At 41.2% G+C, this 22,724-nt stretch overlaps 1 protein-coding gene across 3 annotated transcripts in view; it reads left to right on the top strand.

Annotated features, from left to right (window-relative positions):
* Window positions 1-22,312, top strand: part of PRELID2 (PRELI domain containing 2) — an 86,588-nt gene extending 64,276 nt beyond the window's left edge. For all 3 annotated transcript variants that reach the window (XM_081230511.1, XM_081230513.1, XM_081230512.1), the window contains exons 6-7: window positions 13,590-13,659; window positions 18,051-22,312. In XM_081230511.1, coding sequence (XP_081086637.1) covers window positions 13,590-13,649 — 60 coding nt within the window. In that variant the 3' untranslated portion in view covers window positions 13,650-13,659; window positions 18,051-22,312. The remainder of the gene's footprint in view (window positions 1-13,589; window positions 13,660-18,050) is intronic.
* The last annotated feature ends 412 nt before the right edge of the window (window positions 22,313-22,724 follow it).

Here is a 22,724-nt window from a genome sequence, read left to right as displayed (position 1 = left end):
GCATAGTGATCAGAAGTCATGTCCCTGCACAGTGGACTGTGCAGCACAGGGGCCAGGAATCAGGAAATCTGAGCTCTGGCCCTGCCTTGGCTGCACTCTCCTGGCCATGGTGCTTGGACTAGTTATTCTCAACTTCACTATCATTTTTTGTAAAATCAGGGATTGGACTAGGAGGTCATTTTCAATTCTGACATTGTATGATTTTTTTTTTTTCCGAAACCACCCTCCTTTTCCCCAGTGTGTAAATACCAAGATTTTTAACAGTGATTAAAAATCTTCCAACAAACAAAAGCCCAGAAGCAGATGGCTTCACAGGCAAATTCAATCAAACATTTAGAGAAGAGCTAACACCTATTCGTCTCAAATTCTTCCAAAATGTAGCAGAGGGAGGAACACTCCCAAACTCATTCTATGAGGCCACCATCACCCTGATACCAAAACCAGACAAAGATGTCACAAAGAAAGAAAACTACAGGCCGATATCACTGATGAACATAGATGCAGAAATCCTCAACAGAATACTAGCAAACAGAATCCAATAGCACATTAAAAGGATCATACACCAGGATGAAGTGGTGTTTATCCCAGGAATGCAAGGATTCTTCAATATACGCAAATCAATCAATGTGATACACCATATTAACAAACTGAAGGATAAAACCCATATGATAATCTCAGTAGATGCAGAAAAAGCTTTAGACAAAATTCAACACCGATTTATGATAAAAACTCTCCAGAAAGTAGGCAGAGGGAACTTACCTCAACATAATAAAGGCCATATATGACAAAGCCACAGCCAACAGCATTCTCAATGGTGAAAAACTGAAACCATTTCCACTAAGATCGGTAACAAGACAAGGATGCCCACTCTCACCACTATTATTCAACACAGTTTCGGAAGTTTTAGCCACAGCAATCAGAGAAGAAAAAGAAATAAAAGGAATCCAAATCAGAAAAGAAGAAGTGAAACTGTCACTGTTTGCAGATGGCAGGATACTATACATAGAAAATCCTAAAGATGCTACCAGAAAACTAGTAGAGCTAATCAATGAATTTGGTAAAGTTGCAGGATACAAAATTAATGCACAGAAATCTCTTGCATTCCTATACACTAATGATGAAAAATCTGAAAGAGAAATTAAGGAAACACTCTCATTTACCACTGCAACAAAAAGAATAAAATACCTAGGAATAAACCTACCTAAGGAGACAAAAGAACAGTATGCAGAAAACTATAAGACACTGATGAAAGAAATTAAAGATGATACAAACAGATGGAGAGGTATACCATGTTCTTGGATTGGAAGAATCAACATTGTGAAAATGACTGTATTATCCAAAGCAATCTACAGATTCAGTGCAATCCCTATCAAACTACCAATGGCATTTTTCACAGAACTAGAACAAAAATTTCACAATTTGTATGGAAACACAAAAGACTCCGAATAGCCAAAGCAATCTTGAGAAGTATAAACGGAGCTGGAGGAATCAGCCTCATGGACTTCAGACTATACTACAGAGCTACAGTAATCAAGACAGCATGGTACTGGCACAACAACAGAAATATAGATCAATGGAACAGGATAGAAAATCCAGAGATATACCCACACACATATGGTCACCGTATTTATTTATTTATTTTTTTGCGGTACGCGGGCCTCTCACTGTTGTGGCCTCTCCCGTTGCGGAGCACAGGCTCCGGACGCACAGGCTCAGTGGCCATGGCTTACAGGCCCAGCCACTCTTCAGCATGTGGGATCTTCCTGGACCGGGGCACGAACCCGTGTCCCCTGCATTGGCAGGTGGACTCTCAACCACTGCACCACCGGGGAAGCCCCAAGGACACCTTATTTTTGATAAAGGAGGCAAGAGTATACAATGGAGAAAAGACAGTGTCTTCAATAAATGGTGCTGGGAAAACTGCACAGCTACATGTAAAAGAATGAAATTAGAATGCTCCCCAACACCATACACAAACTCAAAATGGATTAAAGACTGAAATGTAAGGCCAGACACTATAAAACTCTTAGAGGAAAACGTAGGCAGAACACTCTGGGACCTAAATCACAGCAAGATCCTTTTTGACCCACCTCCTAGAGAAATGGAAATAAAAACAAAAATAAACAACTGAGACCTAATGAAACTTAAAAGCTTTTGCACAGCAAAGGAAACCATAAACAAGACAAAAAGACAACCCTCAGAATGGGAGAAAATATTTGCAAATGAAACAATAGACAAAGGATTAATGTCCAAAATATACAAACAGCTCATGGAGCTCAATATCAAAAAAACAAACAGTCCCGTTAAAAAATGGGCAGAAGACCTAAATAGACATTTCACCAAAGAAGACATACAGATGGCCAAGAGGAACATGAAAAGATGCTCAACATCACTAATTATTAGAGAAATGCAAATCAAAACTACAATGAGGTATCACCTCACACCAGTCAGAATGACCATTATCAAAAAAGCTAGAAACAATAAATGCTGGAATGGGTGTGGTGAAAAGGCAACCCTCCTATACTGTTGGTGGGAATGTAAATTGATACAACCACTATGGAAAACAGTATGGAGGTTCCTTAAAAAACTAAAAATAGAACTACCATATGACCCAGCAACCCCACTACTGGGCATATACCCTGAGAAAACCATAATTCAAAAAGAGACATGTACCACAATGTTCACTGCAGCTCTATTTACAATAGCCAGGACATGGAAGCAACCTAAGTGTCCATTGACAGAGGAATGGATAAAGAAGATGTGGCACATATATACAATGGAATATTACTCAGCCATAAAAGACACGAAATTGCGTTATTTGTAGTGAGGTAGTGGACCTAGAGTCTGTCATACAGAGTGAAGTAAGTCAGAAAGATAAAAACAAATACCATATGCTAATGCAAGTATATGGAACCAAAAAAAAAAATGATACTGATGAACCTAGTTGCAGGGCAGGAAAAAAGAGGTAGACATAGAGAATGGACTTGAGGACATGGGTGGCAGGAGAGGGGAAGCTGGGGTGAAGTGAGAGTAGCATCGACATATATACACTACCGAATGTAAAATAGGTGGCTGGTGGGAAGCAGCAGCATAGCACAGGGAGATCAGCTCGGTGCTTTGTGATGGCCTAGAGGGGTGGGATAGGGAGGGTGGGAGGGAGGCTCAAGAGGGAGGGCATGTGGGGACATGTGTATGTATATGGCTGATTCACTTTGTTATACAGCAGAAACTAACACAACATTGTAAAGCAATTATACTCCGAAAAAGATGTTAAAAAAAAGATTTTTAAATTTGTCTGACAAAGTCTTGAAGTCTGCATAAAAATTCAGGAGTTGAAGCTAAGTATGGATCCAAGAGCATCAGATAATTCATGTAACAAGTAGATGGTCACGCGTTGAGGTGTTGGTAACAATATATTTAAAAATAAGACGCACACTTTTACTTTTTTTTTTTTGCCATGTCATGTGGCTTATGGGATCTTAGTTCCCCTACCAGGTATTGAACCTGGGCCCTTGGCAGTGAAAGCGCAAAGTCCTAACCACTGGACTGCCAGGGAATTCCCAGACACATGCTTTTAAAAAAATACTAATTAGCAAGAGAGGGTAGTAAGCACGTGGTACTGATGTTCCAATTTCATTTTAAAATCCTATGCACGTGAGCTGAATACACCACATATTACAAAGATTGTAAATCTCTTAGATGTCTTTGAGTATTGGTGCCTGGTAATAGATACGTTGGCTTGTTTTCAGTCCCTGTCTTCTGTAAATGCAGACTCTTCTGGAAAATTTGGAGAAAGCCAGTTACAGTAATAATAGTTGTAGCTATAATTTATTGAGTGTTTACCAGGAGCCAGGCCCTGATGAGGAAGTGGAGGCACACGTAGGTTAAATTACTTGCACAGTGTCATCAGCCAGTGTACAGAGCTTAGTACGCATACGACTTTGAAGTAGACACTCGAAGTGTACAGCATTGTACTTGCTTTGCTGTTGCTCTTTTACGCTCACAGCCGACTGGAATCTTTGGAAATTTGGGTGCCATGTTCTCCTCACTGTTCTGGATGGAATTTCCAACCAGTCTGTTACTTTTCTGAGCCCGTTCTTGTACTCTGTTGTGCTAAATTCAGAGACAATGAGAAAATAGGAATTTGTGGCTACCATAAATCTTCACGTACCTCATGTAAACCTAAGGCAGACACAGAATTGAAAACTGAAACAGCTCTGGCTGGGCTGCATTGAAATAGGAGAAAAATAGGGGCTGTATCCGCAGCTTGTGTGGACTAAGAGTGTTTTAGTCACAGATCTTTGGTGGATCAAATCTGTTGTAGGATCGGGCTTGGATTCAGCTAGGCTCTTGGTGCAAAATTAAGGCTGTTAGTTTGACCAACAAGGCCAGGAATTAATACAGAATTCTGGACAGAGCAACTTGAATTGCAAAGCTAATTTAATTTTTTGAAGGTACATCTAATAGTTAAACTTCAGTTGTGTGCTTAAGCCCTGGAGCATGCTAATTAATGCCCCTTGAGCTCTCTGAGGTGTCCAGCTGTTCCTCTTGGTCATTCTCACCCCTTCTGTCAGTGGTCATTTCTTATTCTGTATCCCCACTCTATGGTAGAACTTCATCTCTTGCTGAAGGACCCCTTGGTGTGCCCACACTCTGTGGGACTAGGGGCACCAGGTAGAGCCCCAAGCAGATGATGGGGAGGACGCTGGGGTGTCTGCCTGTTAAGGAGAAAAGAAGCCTTGTATTTCATGAGCCCAGGTTTGTTGGAGTGATGTTTCTTGTCACTTTCAATATCCTCAGAATGCCGTTTGCTGCCTGGGATTTGACCCCTTATTCTTTGTCTAGGTTTCTTTCTTAGATTCTGGCTAAACTATTTTTTTCTGAATTTCCTTGGTAAAGGAAAATGGTGGGTTTTGGAGAGTTGAGTTGTTGATACCCAGTTTAAGAAGAATTTAAAGGCTATAATTAAAAATTTTCTTGATCACTGGCCTTTGATGAGGATGTAGCTTTTGTTACTTTTAAAGACATTGATGTTTGTTAAAGCCCACTAGTTTTTCTACTCTTTGCACTTCTTGATATGTTTGAAATATTTCATAATTTAAAAAATTGCTGCACTCCCCCCAAAAAGACTTATTCCATTTTTAAGCAGAATTAAAAAAAAACATTTTATATAAAATGTTTTTGAGTAGGTATTACCTGCACATAAATGTGTTAAATTATATTTGCAGCAGAGCCATTTATGTTCTTTTGCTCTTGCGCTCTCTGAAAGCAGCGTACCCTGTACTGACCAGCTATGTGACCTTGGGCAAGCCGTTTAATTTTCTGAGTCTCACTGTTGTCATCTGTAAAATGAGGATAATACAGGAACCTATTTCAGAGAGTACTTGTGAGGAGTGAATGAGTTGCATACATAAAATGCTTAGGAGCCGACTTGGCATACAGTAAATGATCAGTTGTTACTGTTTTGAAAAATATTTATTTATTTATTTATTTGGCTGTGCCGGGTCTTAGTTGCGGCTTGTGGGATCTAGTTCCCTGCCTAGGGACCCAACCCAGGCCCCCTGCATTGGGAGAGAGGAGTCTTACCCACTGGACCACCAGGGAAGTCCCAGTTGTTACTATTATTTAAAAAGAAAAATGCAAGGAAATTATAGGCAAAAACTTAATTTTTTCATTATGACATGATAGACAAATGTTTAGCGGTTATAATGAGGCTGTTTTGGAGTCAACCCAACCTGATTTTAAATCTCCGTCCCCTCTCTGATAGGGTATATACGAACTTAAGATAAAAAGAGAATTATCTGGGCACCCATTGGATTTGTTTATTGTCTAGGCATCAGTTGGATTTACTTACTCTGTTAGAGACAATTCATTGATTAAATGTACCAGCATGCTGCTAACCATTTTCTCTCTCAGAATAGGGAAGAAACAAGGGGAAATTATGACTGAGCTTAAATCTGATGAATAGTGAAAAAAATGGCTAATAAAGGGAATTGATAGGAACCTTGTTGTTTTTTAGTTTGGTAGTATAAGAGTTGGTACAAGACTTGGTACTAGGACCCTTTGGTGCCAGGCACCGAGCCAGTGCTGCTTCAATGTGAGGAAGATTGTCTTACAATTAGGCCTGAGACAGAGGGAATAAGGAGTATAAAGCATCCCATCCATGGAGGTTTCTAAGCAAGATCACAATTGTCAGAAATGTCATGGGTGGATGTGGCACTGCATGGGAGGCTGGCTTTGATGTTTATTTTTATTTTATTTTTTTTTATTTTATTTTTTTTTGCGGTATGTGGGCCTCTCACTGTTGTGGCCTCTCCCGTTGCGGAGCACAGGCTCCGGACGCGCAGGCTCTGGACGCGCAGGCTCAACAGCCATGGCTCACGGGCCCAGCCGCTCCGCGGCATGTGGGATCCTCCCAGACCGGGGCACGAACCCGTGTCCCCTGCATCGGCAGGCGGACTCTCAACCACTGCGCCACCAGGGAAGCCCTGGCTTTGATGTTTAAAAAAATTACTGATAATTATACCCAACAGATACACATGAACAAGCCATATTTTGCATGAAGTCTAAGTCAGAAAAACTGAAATTATATACGTCACATTTAAAAAAACGAAAAATGGAAATAGACTTATTGAGTCACACTGGAGGGTGGGAGACCAGTGACTAAATGCCTTTTAGCCAACAAAAGGTTCATGTCAGATCAGGGTTTATTTGCAAATTGGCAATATGGAAATGGCTTTGTCATCTTCCATTGTGATATTTGATCCCAGGACAACTCCTTAAACTGGATGGTCCACTTCCATTTCTTTGCTGAGAGTTTCCTATCTGGACTAGATAATATAATGTGCCTTCCAATTTTTAGATTTTATTATTTTGGAATATATTCTTTTCCTTTACAAACTGTGAGATTAAATGTTCTCCTTAAGGAGAGAGGAAGCTTTATAATGTGAAGCAAAGACATCTAAATTACTGTATCAGTTTAATGTTCTGCAGTTACATTTAAAGATTTTGAGTTACTTATCAAAATAAAAGTGAATCTCACTCAATAGTTTATTAGCCCCTGTGGGAAAATTATATTGAAGTCATACAGTCTGTTAGGATATTCCTACTTGAAAAGCATTATATTTAAAATAATTTGTGGGTGCAATTAAATATTGATTTGTATATTAAGAATCATGCCATTTAGTTTGGGCATAGGGCTGAAATACCTGCTTTATGTATCAGGCTTTTTGAACATAATCAATAGGGAAGGGAAGGAAAGCCCTTGCTGTGTACCCAGCATCATACTAGGTGTCTTCACACATGGAATCTCATTAAAACCCTACAGCCCCCAGTGTTGTAAGATCCTGGATCCTGGACTCTTAATCCAGATTGCCTTGGGTCAAGTCAAGGCTCTACCTCTTGGTTATTATGTGATTTTGGTCCAGATGCTTAATTTCTCTGAGCCTTGGGTCTCATCCAAAAGAAGAAAATACTCTCTAAGGCAGACAGGAGGGTAAAATAAGCCAGTGCAGATGAAGTACTCAGCACAGTTCCTGGCACACAGTGTGTGCCAGTACATTTGAACTCCTGTTGTTTGGTGTTATCCTGGTTTTATAGATGAGAACTCCTAAATATAAAAGAATTGGACAGCATCAGATTAAAAGATACTTTATTGTGGCAAAGAATCCTTTCCTGGAGAAGCATTGAGCAGTGTTCTCTTATCTTTTGATGAGAAAACTGAATGAGGATTCCTCCCTTCCTCCCTCCCTGCGGTTGAAGTGGGTTAGAGGCAGATCAGACAGAGCCTTAGGTTTTAAGAGCAGTGGAACACTGTTGAAGGGTTGAAGCAGGGAAGCGACATTTTCTTTTTTCTACCATTTATTCATACTGTTATGGTTCTACATAACGGAAATGAAAAGATTCCGAGAAAGTTTTTTATAAACCAACTTAACAAAAAAAGTTTAGAATCAAAAGGGAAGTGATATTTTTAAAGTAAACTCAATGGGTACCTTTTTATCAAAAGGTGAGTGGTTTTATAATGCACACTTCAGCATCTGAGATTATGTCACTTTCTAACTCCTCTCGGCTAATCAGGCTTCTTCAGGACTCATTTTAAGTCCCTGCTTTGCTGTCAGTTCTTTCCACAGCATTCCCTTCCTTTTGTCTTTCATTCTTTATTCTTTCCTTGTTTGGTTTTTTTTGTTTGTTTGTTTCCTATGGCAGCCCCTGTTATCCTGACCTTTCACCACACTTTCTAGGATGCCAACTACTGGGCAGATCGCACTATAATTCCAAAATTCACACTCATCAGCCTGGCATTCAAAAGTATCAGTTATTCCGTCTTATGATTCATCAACATTGAGCATGTATTTTGTGCCAGATTCTGCACCAGACAATAAGGATTCAAACGTAAGTAACTTTTGTTCCCTGTTTCTGAGCACCTTACCATCTAGTGTGGTAGACTTGTAAGCCGATGATTGATGGGTTGATTGATAGATTCATTCGTTCATTCAGTACACATTTACTGGATGCCTTCTGTGTACTGGGCATTGTTTTCCTAGGGGTTACATCTTGAACAAGACAGACAAGGCCTCTAGCCTTATGGGATTTGAATTCTAGTGGGATTAGATGATCATGAAAGAGATTTAGATGAACAGCCATTTACTGAGTGTCTACCAGAGGCTAGGTACTGTGGTAACCAGATCCGACATTATTTTGACAAATTCTTAGCGCAAACCCAAGTTACTATATTATCTCCATTCAAAGATGAGGCAGTTGAAGGTTGGAGAATTTAAAGTGCCCAAGGTTTCACAGCTAGCTTGGACTCAACCCTAAAACCTTTTAAGAGTGTTGTTGCCTAATTACAGGGCTATTTGTGAGATGTTTTATGTGCTGTTGTCTCTTCCAGGAAAGAGCAGAACTAAGGTGGGAGGAAGAGTATGTGTGAGCAGGTGGGGAGTTTGCAGGGGAGTGGAAACATTGGAAGTGTAATAGTCTCGTCTCCTGCTGCATCCAGTCCGCTTAACTGCACATGGACTGATGTTCCCACCCCCGTGCGTTTTGTTAATCCCTCTGCTTGGCCCTTCCCCTCACTCTTGTATGTCACACTCATAACCAGGCTTGGGTCTTATACAAACCATTCACCTTCTAGCAGCTTCTGCAGGTCCTCCGTTTACGCAAGATCAGTCTCTACTTCCCTTCTTCCATTGACCTTTTTTTTTTTTTCCAAGTGTGATAATGTTTCTCAGAGGCTGTGTTGTTTTTCAGTTATTTTGCATTCTTCTAATTCCTCCCAAGAGACCGATGATGCCCTCCTGAGTAGAAGCATCATGTCTTATATTCATCTCATTCCTCACAGCAGCAGTGCAGTCTTTTACACACAGTGGGCACGGATACTGTTTCCGGTACTTATTCCAAAGCCATGATCCAAAAGAAAGCTTGTTTTCTGTGGCGGGAGGAGAGGTCTTCCAGTGCCTAATCTGGTTATCACAGTACCTAGCTTCTGGTAAACACTCAGTATGCAAACAGTTGTTCTTCATCTAATTATGGCCAACCTTTTATCATTGTGATAACTAACTGAGCAATTCTCTTTTGTTAAGAGCTCCCTATATATGTGTCTTTTGAGAACTGCTTTAGAACTTTGTAATTTTTTTTTTTTTGGCTGTGCCACACAGCTTGTGGGATCTTAGTTCCCCAACCTGGGATCAAACCCAGGCGCCTGGCAGTGGAAGCACAGAGTCCCAACCACTGGATGGCCAGGGAACTCCCCAAGAACTTTTTAATTTTTATAACATCTAATATTACCCTCTTCTCCTCTGCTTGGACCTTCCCCTCACTCTGTATGTCACACTCATAACCAGGCTTGGGTCTTATTCAAACCATTCATCTTCTAGCAGCTTCTGCAGGTCCTCCCTTCATGCAGCCCTCTTCGGGGACTCATAGGTAAATCAGAGCTTCTTAAGGAAGCATCAGTTTGATAACAAAATAAAGGTAGCGTCTGGATCTAGCCACATTTAGTTCCAACTTATTCTGCCTTCTCTTCAGGCAAGCTTTTCGTTTTCTGTAATAATCAGCTATTTTTCAGACACTTCTAGAGTGGGGAATTGGTGAAGTGTTTTGAATCTGAAAGACGTGACTCTGGGACCCCTCTGTGGGAACGTGTCTGACCAGCACAGCCCTGGTATTAGGGAAATGAGCCTGGGAGGTCTCCCTTGTCTGTACATTGGCAAATACAGAAAGATGGCCTGGTAACAGGGAGAAAAAATTCTCAGAGGGGAAGGACATAATCAAATCAAGCTGGTTTATGGTTTGTCAGTCCAAAAAGCTTTTAAGTTAAGCTCTATCTATAAAGGTGGATCCATATAATGTTTGTTCTGCATTTCAGGCATCACTGTGTGATAAGTGGTGTAAATTTAGCCCCTTTAAGCCTGATCTCTTGGGGGTTGAATTTTAAGCATTGAAACTATTCGAAAGGACTCTATCCATTGGGTTTTGATTTGGTCCTTCCTTACCAAAGAGACGGACTAAATAATGGCTTGGCCTCCCTGGTAGGTTTTGTGTTTTTAATTCATTTATAGGTCTCTCTCTGTTTGCCCCTGTTCTCCACCTTCTATTTCTAACTGTTCTGCTTAAAAAGACTAAAGTGGTATGAGAGAGGGGGAAAAAAGGGAAAGAAAATCAACTGTCACAGTGTGAGCATAATTGATTCAATAAATAATGTCTTTCAATTCCCAAGGCAAACCCCAGCGTCTTCACTTGTGTCAGTTAGCGCTCAGCTCAGTAAATGGTGGCGTTCTTAATTTAGACAGATGGGGAGAGCTCACCTGTGCTCACTTCCTAAGGAAGGAGTCAGCTTTTCTGGTTTTAAAGACATTCCGACTAGACTTATGGGCCCGCTCTGCCAAAAGAAGCTTGCAAAGGAATTACCATGGCTATTTTTATTCTTCCTGAAAATAGAAGGAAGGCATTTAATTATTGCCCAGGGGTTTGTTGAAACAAACAAAAGAAGTTGAGACAAGGGGAATGAAATCTATTAGTCTGTAAGTTCCATGGAGGCAGGGACTTAGGTTTGTTCACCACTTCATCTCCAGTGCACATAGCAGGTACACAATAAATATTGGTTAACTGTTCTGTTGTTGAGTGAGAGAGAGCAGAAGTGAGCACAATTCAGATCTTAGGTTAAGCATTAAGTTAAATTTCATTCCACTGGTTGTTTCATCCCCCAACCCCTCCTTTTCCCCCTAGTTCTTAAAAAGGTGAGTAGCTCTAAGAGTACAAGGGTATATTACTGGATCTTCACAAATGATTAAGGACAATTATTTCCTCAATTCCCAGGCTTGCAGAGGTGGTATCAAGCTGCTTTTTACAAATTCTAGTATATGAACTAGTTGTGCTTCAGAACCACATGAGGAATATTTGCAGATTCCATGCCCCAGTCCTCGAAGTTCTGATTGAATGGGTGTGGGGAGGGCTTGGGAATCTGTATTTGCTTTTGTGGGTTCCCCTAGTAATTCTGGTGTGCACCTGCACTATCCAGTCAACCTCCCAGTCCCCTTGGCTCTCTGGTCTAAGTTGCAACTTTGTAAAAGTGATTAGCCTAAGGTACCCAGCACAATAATTGGCAGGGCTGTGACCAGAACCCAGGTCTCTTGACTCTGACAACAGGGCTCCTGGTCCTACAGTCTACTGTTGTGGCTCACCCCACAGTCCGTGCTCCTTGGCCTTGCCAAGATCCTTTAATTAATACTTCCTCCTCTCAAGCTAGTGGCAGTATTTGTGGTGATAGCCAGCTAGAATCTGAAGGACCTTCGGAAACCTCAAGGAAACGTTAGATTTTGTTCAGTGTACTTTAGGACTCAATATATTTTATTGTCTTCTCGAGGTGCATCCCCCTCCTGTGGCTCAGAACAAACCCCAGGTAAGAAGTCCCTGCCTTTCTCTTGTAGGCCCACTCAGTGTCTCCCAGCCCTGCCTGACCATGTGGAGCAAGCAGCTGGTACTTGTTAAAGGTACAGCCCTCTGGGGCCTACTTGAGTCCTATGAAATCAAAGCCTTCCTGTGCGGGTCCTGGGGACCTGCAATTTAAGTTAGCATTGATCTTTATTATTCCCTCTCATCCACACTCCTGTCCCTGAGAGCATCGTGTCCCATTCCCCACAATCCAGCTTTGAGTTCCTTAACACCCCAGTTCATAATTATATCACAATCCTGCCTTTCCGTCTGAAGGTTCAGCCTCTGGTACAGGACTTGTCCTTGAAGGAGGAAAGAGGGAGTATCTGCTTTCCTCTTTTTTCCAGGGTAGAATTTGACCGGCCGGGGTGGGTGGGCAGTCAGCTTGATGCGTACAAACAGCTTGATGCATACAGTCATGGAGTGAGCCTTGCAAGGTTAAGGGGTGCCCTTGAAACCAGAATTCAGTGTCTGTTCCTTCCCTGGCTTTATTACTTAATAGCTGTATAACGTTGGGAAAATTACTTAACTCTCTTTGAATTTCTGTTTTTCTCATCAGTAAAACGGGGGTAAGAATAGTACTTGTTCATAGATTTTGTGTGTATTACACAAGGTGTCCTAGTCGGCTCTCGGACACAGACTCAGATGGACATTTTTATGCGGAGGGTCACTGGAGAGGGCTCTCGGAAACAACTCTTGTAAGGGAGCGAGGCAAGCAGGATTAGGTAGAAGGCGACGTTGAACAGCGATGCAGTTGTGATGTAGGTCCCAGCTGATCCCGTGGGGAACTGTGGCGATGGGATGCCCTTCAGAGTTGTCCCGAATTATGGGCGGGGGCTGGGTCTTTCTACGCTATACCCACCAGCCATGAGATGTGGGCCACCCCTGCAGAGGGGCATGACCTCAGGGAATGCATCTCCCTTTGGCTGAGGGTAGCTGCGTGCCAGCCTATGGTGCTGGCAGAAGGGGGAGGAGTGCCTGAGTCCTGGGGGTATCTCCGTGGTGCACCTTGCACCCACTACCTCAGATAATGCACATACAGACCTTAGCAGTGAGTCTAGCACATTTGTAAGTGTTCAGTGAACACAGGCATACCTCGTTTTATCATGCTTTGCTTTAGCACACTTTGCAGATATTGCACTTTTTACAAGCTCAAGGTTTGTGGCTACCCTGCATCAAGCAAGTCTTTTGGCATTATTTTTCCAACATTGTCTGCTCACTTTGTGTCTCTGTGTCACATTTTAGTAATTTCAAACTTTTTCATTATCATTATACTTGTCATGGTGATCTGTGATTTTTAATGTCACTATTGTAGTATTAACTATTACCATGATTATTCCAGCTCTAGCAGTGCCACTTAGTAACTGGGCCACTTTCAGGAAGTTCTTAACATCACTTGGATGGCTTTCTTATATTTAAAATGGAAGAGGCACAGTTCTGCTCTGCCTGCTTCCCTGAGTAGTTCTGAGCACATGTGAGGATAAAGTATGTGAAATTGCTGAGTAGAATATTATAAAAATGTAAAGTATGACTACGAGCCTTTTCTGAAAAGAATATGTGGCCATGGCTTGGATTCCTTGAAGGGAAAGGTTGTGATAAATGTAAAAGTGCTTGTCCGTGAAATGTGGCATTTTGATTTTTCTTTCTTCTCTCCATAGGGAATTAGAATAATGGAGATGCTGTTAAAGGAACAGTGTGGTGCCCCCTTAGCTGAATAAAGAATCATCAGTGAGTACCAAAAGCAAAATCAGAATTATTTACTCAAGCCATGTCTTCATGCTTATAAGCCTGAGTATTATGCATCAGCCTCCCTGGGCTATTCATGCTGTATGTTTCCCAGTTATATGCATGGGATACTGCCTCACAGGTTTTTGTTATCCGTTCTGTACCTTTATTTACTTGGTTCTTTGATTTTCAAAGCAGTTTTGTACTACGTTCTGGGTTACAACCGCACTCAAATTGTTTAAACTGTTTAACACAATCCACCATGATTAGCACCCTCAAGGTGGCATAGGTTTGTAGAGACTGCAGTTCAGAATTAACTGAAGCTTAATTTCATTGTCCTGAGAACAGTGAAAGGAGGGGTTTAAAATTGTATTTGGAGCAGATTTAAACTGCTTCAACTGTTTAAAAGAAAACAAGAAAGGGGCATGTTGATTGGCCAGTGAAATACAGACATTTTACCAGTCATGAATACTCCTCCCGATTTGGGGGCAGGGTGCTCCCTGAAATGCTATTGAGAAGGATTCCAAGGCCTTGAGAATAACTCTCCAGCTCTGGGTAAGAGTGTTATGATTGATTAACAATGTCTGCCATGGGCACAGGATGAAGAATATAGCACTTGTGCTGTAGCACATGGCACTTTTAGGGCAAGTGATGTAGGGTTAACAGATAAGCAGGGGGATTTTGGAATTACTTCCTTTTTTTATTCCTTAAGTTTTTATTGTCTGCCTCAGGGACAATGGTCTTCATGGTGGAAAGCACAGAACAAAATTATCTGAGAGACTCAAAGCCTAAAATAAATTTGTATAGTGGATTTGCATCTTACAAGATTTATTGGACTTTGATTTTTAATGTCTGAGAGAAGGTAAAACCTTTGAGTAGAGCACACATTGTTGTGGGTAGTTCAGAATTACCTCAAATTTCCTTATGTTGGCTTAAAACTAGAGTATACATGGTTTTGTGTAAGCAACTTGGTCTCTAATTTTGATATACAATAAAGTTTGAGAACAGTTAACCAAAGAGGAAGCAAAAGGAATATTTGTGTACGAGAACCTCAGCATTCAAAGCATGCTGGCCAGGCCTGTGAATGAGAATTGGAGAATTATAAAGGTTTCTGCTTGTTTGCAGGTTTGACTCCATTCTGATTAATATCAAGCCTCTGTATACATAACACATACTAATACATTTATTTATTATTGGAACGGCTAAGCAAGATAATTTCATTTAGCGCAAGCCCGGAAAATGGCAGGTGCTCCATCAAAAATGTTGGCATGGAATCTAAATGTGGCGTGCTCCCACATCTCTGTATGTGGAAAAGCTGTGGAGAAGAACTTGGCCATATCCCCCTGTTTTTCCAGGCTGGCCTCCTGTGAGGCTCACCAAGCACCACTAGTACTTGTGCACTTGAGCACAGAGCCCATCTTATCCTGCAGGGTGGGATCTAAAGTCAGCTCCAAGTTAAAAGAGAGGACGAGGAAACTCCACTTACAAGTGTACATTGGTTTTCAGACTTTAAATTAGTTATTTGGAAACTTTAGTGAGTATCAGAATCATCTGGAGAATTCGGTAAACACAGCTTGGTGAGTCCCACTGTCAGAATTTCTGATTCATTAGGTCTGCAGGGAGGGGAGCCTGAGAATTTGTGCTTCTAGCCAGTTCCCAGGTGATATTGGTGAGGCTGATCCATGGACCACACTTTGAGAACGATTGCTTTAAATAAGTTCTCATCTCTGAGTTTGAGACAGATGAAATGCAAGCCCCGCAAAAGCTAATAGCTGGGGTTTTGAAACTGTTGTCACGTATTCCATCGACTTTAGATTAATCAGAGGAGGAATGATTTTCTTTGTGGGGCCTTTCCCTGATTTTAGCATCTCAGCTTCTGCTTGTTTGCCCTTTTTTCTTTTTTTTTTTTCTTCTTTTCTTCCCCCTGCTTGAATGTTGACAGGCTCCACAGTGGAGCAAAGATGACTGAAAAGAAAAGAGTTGAGATTCAACAACAACTCGTATTTGAAATTATCAACTTGTGTTTGTGATTTAGTGTTGCTAATGGGAAAGAGGAAACTAAACAAGTATTACCTCCTGTCTTAAATGACCCATGTTTTTGTTTTTTTGTTTTGCTTTTACTGTGGTGGAGAGCTAAGTCATGAACTCAGGGCTTTGTATTTCCTTTTTTTTTGAATTTATTGTATTTTATTTATTTCTGGCTGTGTTGGGTTGCTGCGCACGGGCCTCCTCTAGTTGGGGCGAGTGGGCTCTACTTCGGTTGCAGTGCCAGGCTTCTCATTGCTGTCACTTCTCTTGTTGTGGAGCACGGGCTCTAGGTGCACGGACTTCCATAGTAGAGGCACATAGGCTCAGTAGTTGTGGCACATGGGCTTAGTTGCTCCACGGCACGTGGGATCTTCCCAGACCAGGTATCAAACCTGTGTCCCGTGCATTGGCAGGTGGATTCTTAACCACTGTGCCACCAGGGAAGTCCCTGTATTGTTTCTAAAAAGCAACCAACTCCTCCTCGCTGAAGTGAAATAGTTGAGGTCCGGATAACTACGAGTTTAGTGCAGGACAGGTGCATTTAATGCATTTAATGCAACGCAGTTCCCGAAGGATTTACATAGTTGGAACTGTCATAATTTATGACCAGTTTTCTCAGGAGCAAATATGAAGTAAGAGGTGTATACTCTTACCACTTGGATCTACAATTACTGCAAATTAGGGGCTGTTGATGAGACTTTAAGCTTTTTTCAAAATCAGCTTCATTTAGGTATCATCTGTGCACAGTTAAAACGACTAATTTCAATGTAGGATTTGGTAAGTTTTGACACATATGTACAGTTATGTAAGCATCACAAAAAAACATGATATGGAACATTTTGAGGCATTGCTGTTGCTGCAGTGCTGTTGCCAGCTTATTACTTTTAGCTCATTTTCTTGACTGATTTTACAAAGTTTGGCAAGTTTGAAATACACCTGTTTTAATGGAACTTTTTATTTTCTCAAAATTATATCTACTGGAAGTGGGAGAATGTTTGTAGATAGGGGAACTACCTTTTATGAGCAGTAAAATGCTACATTAAAAGAAAAGGCTGTGGGGGGGATTAGCTCCATAGCTGTAGAGCAGAGGTCAGCCAACTGTAACCTGGGGGCCAAATCTGGCCTGTGGCCTCCATTTGTAAATAAAGTTTTATTAGAAAACAGCTATGTTCCTGGCTATGTTCCAGCTACAACAGAAAAGTGAAGAACTGTGACAGAGATCTTACAGCCTGCAAAGCCTAAAATATTTACTATCTGGTCCTTTAAAAAAAAAGTTGTCTCTCCCTGGGATTACAGTTTGCCTAAATTAACATCAGGTGGCCTCGTGGTGGTGGTTTGGCCTTTTTTTTAATGTAGCATTTGATCACATCTTACCTCTATTCCAAAGTTAATAGTGCAAGAGTTTATTTTTTCTGCATTAGCGCCAACATAACCACTTGGATGGTATTATTTTAAGGCATAAAAAAGCACTAAAATGATCACAACAAGGAAGTTAAGATACCAGCAATAGTGATCCTTAAAACTGCTTCATAAAGTTCCAATGCATGTGCATGAATGGGGTAGGAATATAGGCATTTTGTTTAGCAGATAAGATAGCGCTGGGATGTGGCAATAGTGTAGGTGCCGTATACAGTGTACTCAAATTTTGAGCTTTGGGATTTTGCAGTTCTTAATGTTTTAAAAAAACATTCCATGGGGTCTGCACAAGTGTGCCTAAGGAGACATTATTTAATATTTTTCTATTCTACCACATTTCAAGTTTGCATAATTTAAAGTCACGTAGAACGTGACCACATTGGGTAGGGTACCTCACACTAAAGATGCTCCCTAGATCTCTCTGGCCTGTAGATCTAAGTGGGCGTTTGATAGTTAAAAAGCTTAGAAAGTGATTTTGTCCTGAGCCAAACGGACAAATGGAGGTGCATAAATCTCACTAATCAGTGGGCTTGGGGTGTTGCTGCTGACACATCCATCTGATAGATTTTTGATTTCCTGTCATTTTTGAAGAAAACAAATAGCCCTGACATCTGTTTATTCTTGCTGCTGGCAGTTGGGAGACCGGGCTTGGTGAGGTTTGAAAATACAGTAGAGTTCTTTCACATCGGAATGATTAAGACCTCAATTTTAGCTATGTCTTAACTGCCCTTTGAACCAGCTCCTCTGGGCAGTTGGTAGCTTATTAATAAAATGAGGTGCTTGCTTTGTTTGAAGATCATTAGGAGGCGGAAATGCAATTTCTTCAAGAATTATCCGTAGTGATAGAATTCAAGTGACTCTTAAGAGTTGCTTCAGAAAAGAGGGCAAATAAGTATTGATTGTTGAGACATGTTTATTAGGTGATAAAGCCTGTTTGCTTTCTCTTGCAGGGAAGCTGTGTTGTGTCTACTTTTGCTCGAGAATCTTTTCTCGGACACAACACACCCAAAGACACAGTTTTCGAAATACAGGTGTTGGCAGCTTACAGAAGAGGAAACCTTTCTGCCGGGATTTGACATGATACACTCCCCCTGGGAGCCGACCTCACATAGAGGCTCTCGTGGAGCTGAGACCTTCTGGCTGATTCTTATGGCATAATCTCTACGATTTTACAAATAAAGGAAAAATCCCATAGAAGGTGATGTCTGCCCTTCTTCAGGATGTCCTGCTGGTTGCCTGGTGGCAGTGTTGGGGCAGCCAAGGATGGGCCAGAGGCATGGAAAATGCTGCTTTTGCCTGTTCGTTCTCTACATCGTTGCTCATAGGATTCATGAGAGGATTCTGGGGCGAATAAAGGACTTAAACCTGATACCTGATTCTTAGGTGGCCTGGAACAGACAGGAATATACCATACCTGTGTTGAAGTTAAGCCATATTCACAGTAATGTTGAAGATTCTCAGAAATCAGGAGCATTTGATTTCTACCCATCAGTACTACATAACTGCCATCAGCTAGCTTTTATAATATAACACATGAACTGTGATTGGTCCTTAAAAGAACCTGGGGAGTGGGGAGACAGGCTATCATCTTGGCTCCTTCTAACTCATTCTGGCATGTGGAGCAGATTACGTGACCTCTCTGTTTTTCATTGGGCAAATGGGGATAATTGGGCACAGCTCTTTCTACTTGTGATGATTAAACAAGGTTGTTTGGTATGAAAAGCACAGGTTTGGGAGTCAGACGCACTCCGGTTTGAATCTGAGCAGGACCACGCAGCAGCTCGGTGATTATGTATGTAATTTAAAATCTTTCTTAAAGATCTTTCCTAGATTCATTTTTTAGGTTTGTAAAATGGGACTATAGAGTTAACCTTATGAGGCTGTTGGAACAATTGGAGATCATGTGATAAAGTGCCTAGCATGCTACTTGGTACACAGAAGTAAATAGAAGCTATTATTAGTACATGAAACCATTTTGGAAATATACTTTTCTAACGTAAGGTAATGTAGTGGTATTGTTTGAAAATTAGGTGATGGTAGTTTGCATTCCCCATGATCCGAAGCCAAAATGTAAATGCACACTACCTAAAAGAAAGCTTGAAGAGGGGCAATAATTTGCAATTCATTGTCTTAAGATAAAACAAGTTGGGCTATTACTGGAAAGTCCTGGGGAAATTATATTTTTTTAATATTTGAAAAATTTTCCATTTAGTGAATTGATGAATTTCAAAGCAATTGTTTTTTTAAATTTCTTTTTTTTAAATTTTAATACAAGCCTGCCACTGAGCTCCTCTTATTGCATTTGAGCTGTTTGTTCTGCCTGAGTTTTGTGTCTTAGGATAATTTCCCTTCATTTCCTTAGTGTTTCATTCTTCAGTTGTGTTGGAGGGAAAATGAATGGTAGAAACCAGAACACACTTTGACCTTTTTCCAGTTTGTAAATGGCAGTTGGTAGGCTTTAGGAATAAGAGTGCATTTACACACATAAAAGGTGATGTGAATTATCACAGAGGTGAGAGGTGAGAAATCTGTACTTGGAGGTTGATGTTAGAATAAATGTAATTCTGGGAGTTCCCTGGTGGCCTGATGGTTAGGACTCCAAGCTTTCACTGCCAGGGTCTGGGTTCAATCTCTGGGCGGGGAACTGAGATCCTGCAAGTCTCCTGGAACAGCCAAAAAAAAAAAAGAATAAATGTAACCCTTCATACTCAACAACTTGCATTCTGTGAAAGCAGGAGTTCTCAACCTTGACTGTCCATTAGTACCACCTGGGAGCTTTCTGCACTCCTGCTGCCTACCTTACGTCTCGGACCAATAAGTCAGAAGCTCTGGGGGTGGAACCCAATCAGCAGTATTTTTTAAAGCTCCCTAGGTGATTCCAATGGCCAGCGAACACTACAGTTCTGGGTGATTTGCAGATATCATCTGATTCCTTTCTTCACATCTCCGAGGTAGGAAAGTATCTTTGTAGTAAGAATTATTGTTAGAGTGAAGCACAGAGAGGCTGATTTTTTGCCTTAATTCCTTGAAGCTGGCATGGCCAGTGCAAATGCCTGCAGCGGTCTGGCAGGTGATCTGATGTGTGCAGCAGGCTGGTGGCCACTGGGGAGACCCCAGGAGTACATGGCTGTGGTGAAAGGTGGGCAGCTGCTGCCTGGCTCCAGCACAGTGTTGCCAAGTGGCTGGTTTTTCTAGTTCTTCCAGTTTCCAATTTTCCAGGAAAAGATAGTATTAAAAAAAAGAAAGAAATCACCCAATTTTTATGTGTTGGCAACGAATTCAGGATTGTTTAAGACATTGTGCCGGCCAAACAAAACATGTTTGCCAGTAGTTTCCAGCCTTTGCTTCAAGAGTGTTAAGGACCAGCTTAAACATCTCAGCCAACTTTTAAGAGATTTGCGTTTCCCTATTCTGGTTGTAAGCTGCTTTCTGTCTCTCCTCCAAGACTGCTTTTACATGTATTTTCCTCCCCATTCCCAAGCAATCCTCTGAACTTGCATCAGACACTTATCCTCAGTTCCCCCCCCCCCACCCACCGTGGGCATCCATTACTTCAGGTTTCACATATATGGCTTAGACATCGTATGCTCCTTTTAAAATCAGTTAGGGCTTGTTAAACTTTTTTATTATGTGTCAGAATCTTCTTCCTGTGATAAAACATTTAGAAGTCCACATGTGATTTGATTATCTATAAAATGTCAAAACCGGGAGTATAGCCTTACTGGGTACATTAGGAACAAGTGTGGGAAGGGTTAATTCACAGACCTGACCAGTATCCTCCTGACTGGGTTGCTGAACCTACACACGGAAGGTGCGGATGTATTACAGTGATTCCCAGGCTTCTACTTGTACCAGAAATCCTTGGGTAGGTGGGCTCAACTGCAGGTTCCCAGGGCCTCCCCCAGAGATTCTAATTCATGGAATTTCATTTGGGACTCGGGGATCTGCATTTTAAAACAAGTTCACCAGGAGTCTTGGTTGTGCTGTTTCGCAGACCAGATTTTGAGAAACAGTGATTTAGGGGAGGTGTTTGTGGCCTCTGTGTCTTCTATTATTTAAGAAGGGTTTATAGTCAGTTGGGCCTACTGATCAATACAGCTGATCACTCAGGACACAATATAAAGTTCCCTTGCACAGAGAAGCTGACTGACGCTATCCCTACGTGGTTGAGGTGCTTTTACCATGAACGGGCTTTTATGGTTTCAATCGTGGGGATAAAAAAGGTGCTATATTCTTTTGATATAAATTGCTTTGTGTATTTTATAAGCAGTACCTGTGTAGTAACATCCCATTTATCAGACATCGTGGATGCATGGTATAGCTGACTCAAGGTTATTCTTTTAAGTCTCACATCTTTTTTGCTCTATTTCTGCCATTTACGCGGAACTCTTTTTTTCCCACATCTTCATTGGAGTATAAATGCTTTACAATGTTGTGTTAGTTTCTGCTGTACAACAAAATGCATCAGCTATATTTATACATATATCCCTGTATTGCCTCCCTCTTGAGCCTCCTCCTAATTTAGTATACATTTCCCTGCTTTTGCAAGCAGAATCTACTGAACATAATGAAATCATTTGAGTCATCATTTACGTTTTGAATTATTTCAGGTCCTATTTAGGTTTGTTAAAGCCCCTCCACTGAATGGCTCTGCTCTGAGTTTTGCCATGGTTTTCATAGTTTCTTCTTTTCCGTCACTGTTCCCTGTCGTTTCTCTCTTCCTTAACTCTGCCTGTCTTTAGGAACTTTGCTCTCCTTTACTGTATGGAGTTGGGAATTGCTTTAATTGCATACTATATGTCAAGTAACAGTAAACAGGAGCTGAGTGAGTCTTTGAGAGGCTTTTTTTTAGCAGTGAAATGGATGAACGTTGCTGCATTGACTTGGTGACATTATTTTAGTGGCTCTGCTACTTCCTCTAACTTACTTCCTCATCCTTGACTGCAGTTGTCTGATCTGTGACCTCAAGATAACTGAGATATTGCTACAAATGATTTACTTAGATCTGTAAGCTGTTGTCTCTCCAGCTGTGTTAGTGTTTTTATATGTCCAGTTTTATAATGTGAAATGTAAGTAGATTACAAGTGAACATTTCTGTGCCAAGTTTCTGTGCAGGATAAAGTGTTTTTGATTCAGTGTTACTGTGATCTAGAACTATAAATTAGTTGTATACCTGTGAAATTCAATCCTGCTGTCATTCTGAAATAAAGGTGTCACAACTGATATTTATGTGTGAATTTTAATTTCTTGAGGATATCACATCACCTGGCAGAGCTTGTGTTTATCATTTGTAGTAGTGATTCTAGTCCTTTCAGCAGCCCCAGATAAGAGTGTTATACCAGCCAGATGATGTTAGCTCCCCGCTTCCCCCAAGTTGAGCCGTTAACGTTAACGTTTCTCCCAGAAATAAGCAGAAGCTGCTCTTACTAGGTGACAGAATGGGCCACGTGCTAATGGAGCAAAGGACCAGGATATGCAGAGCAAGAAGAAATGAAGCACAAACAGTGGCATGAAGTCATGGGGTCCCAAAGGGGGAGGGAGAGACAGAGCAACTGCTTGTTGACCTGCTTGTGGGCTCAGCTGTACCTTCTGTACTTTGTTTCCATGAGATTTGCCTTTATCCT

The sequence above is a fragment of the Mesoplodon bidens genome, assembly GCF_964165515.1.
Source record: "Mesoplodon bidens genome assembly, chromosome: 4".
NCBI classification, from domain to species: Eukaryota; Metazoa; Chordata; class Mammalia; order Artiodactyla; family Ziphiidae; genus Mesoplodon; species Mesoplodon bidens.
This window is presented reverse-complemented; position numbering and strand designations above follow the sequence as displayed.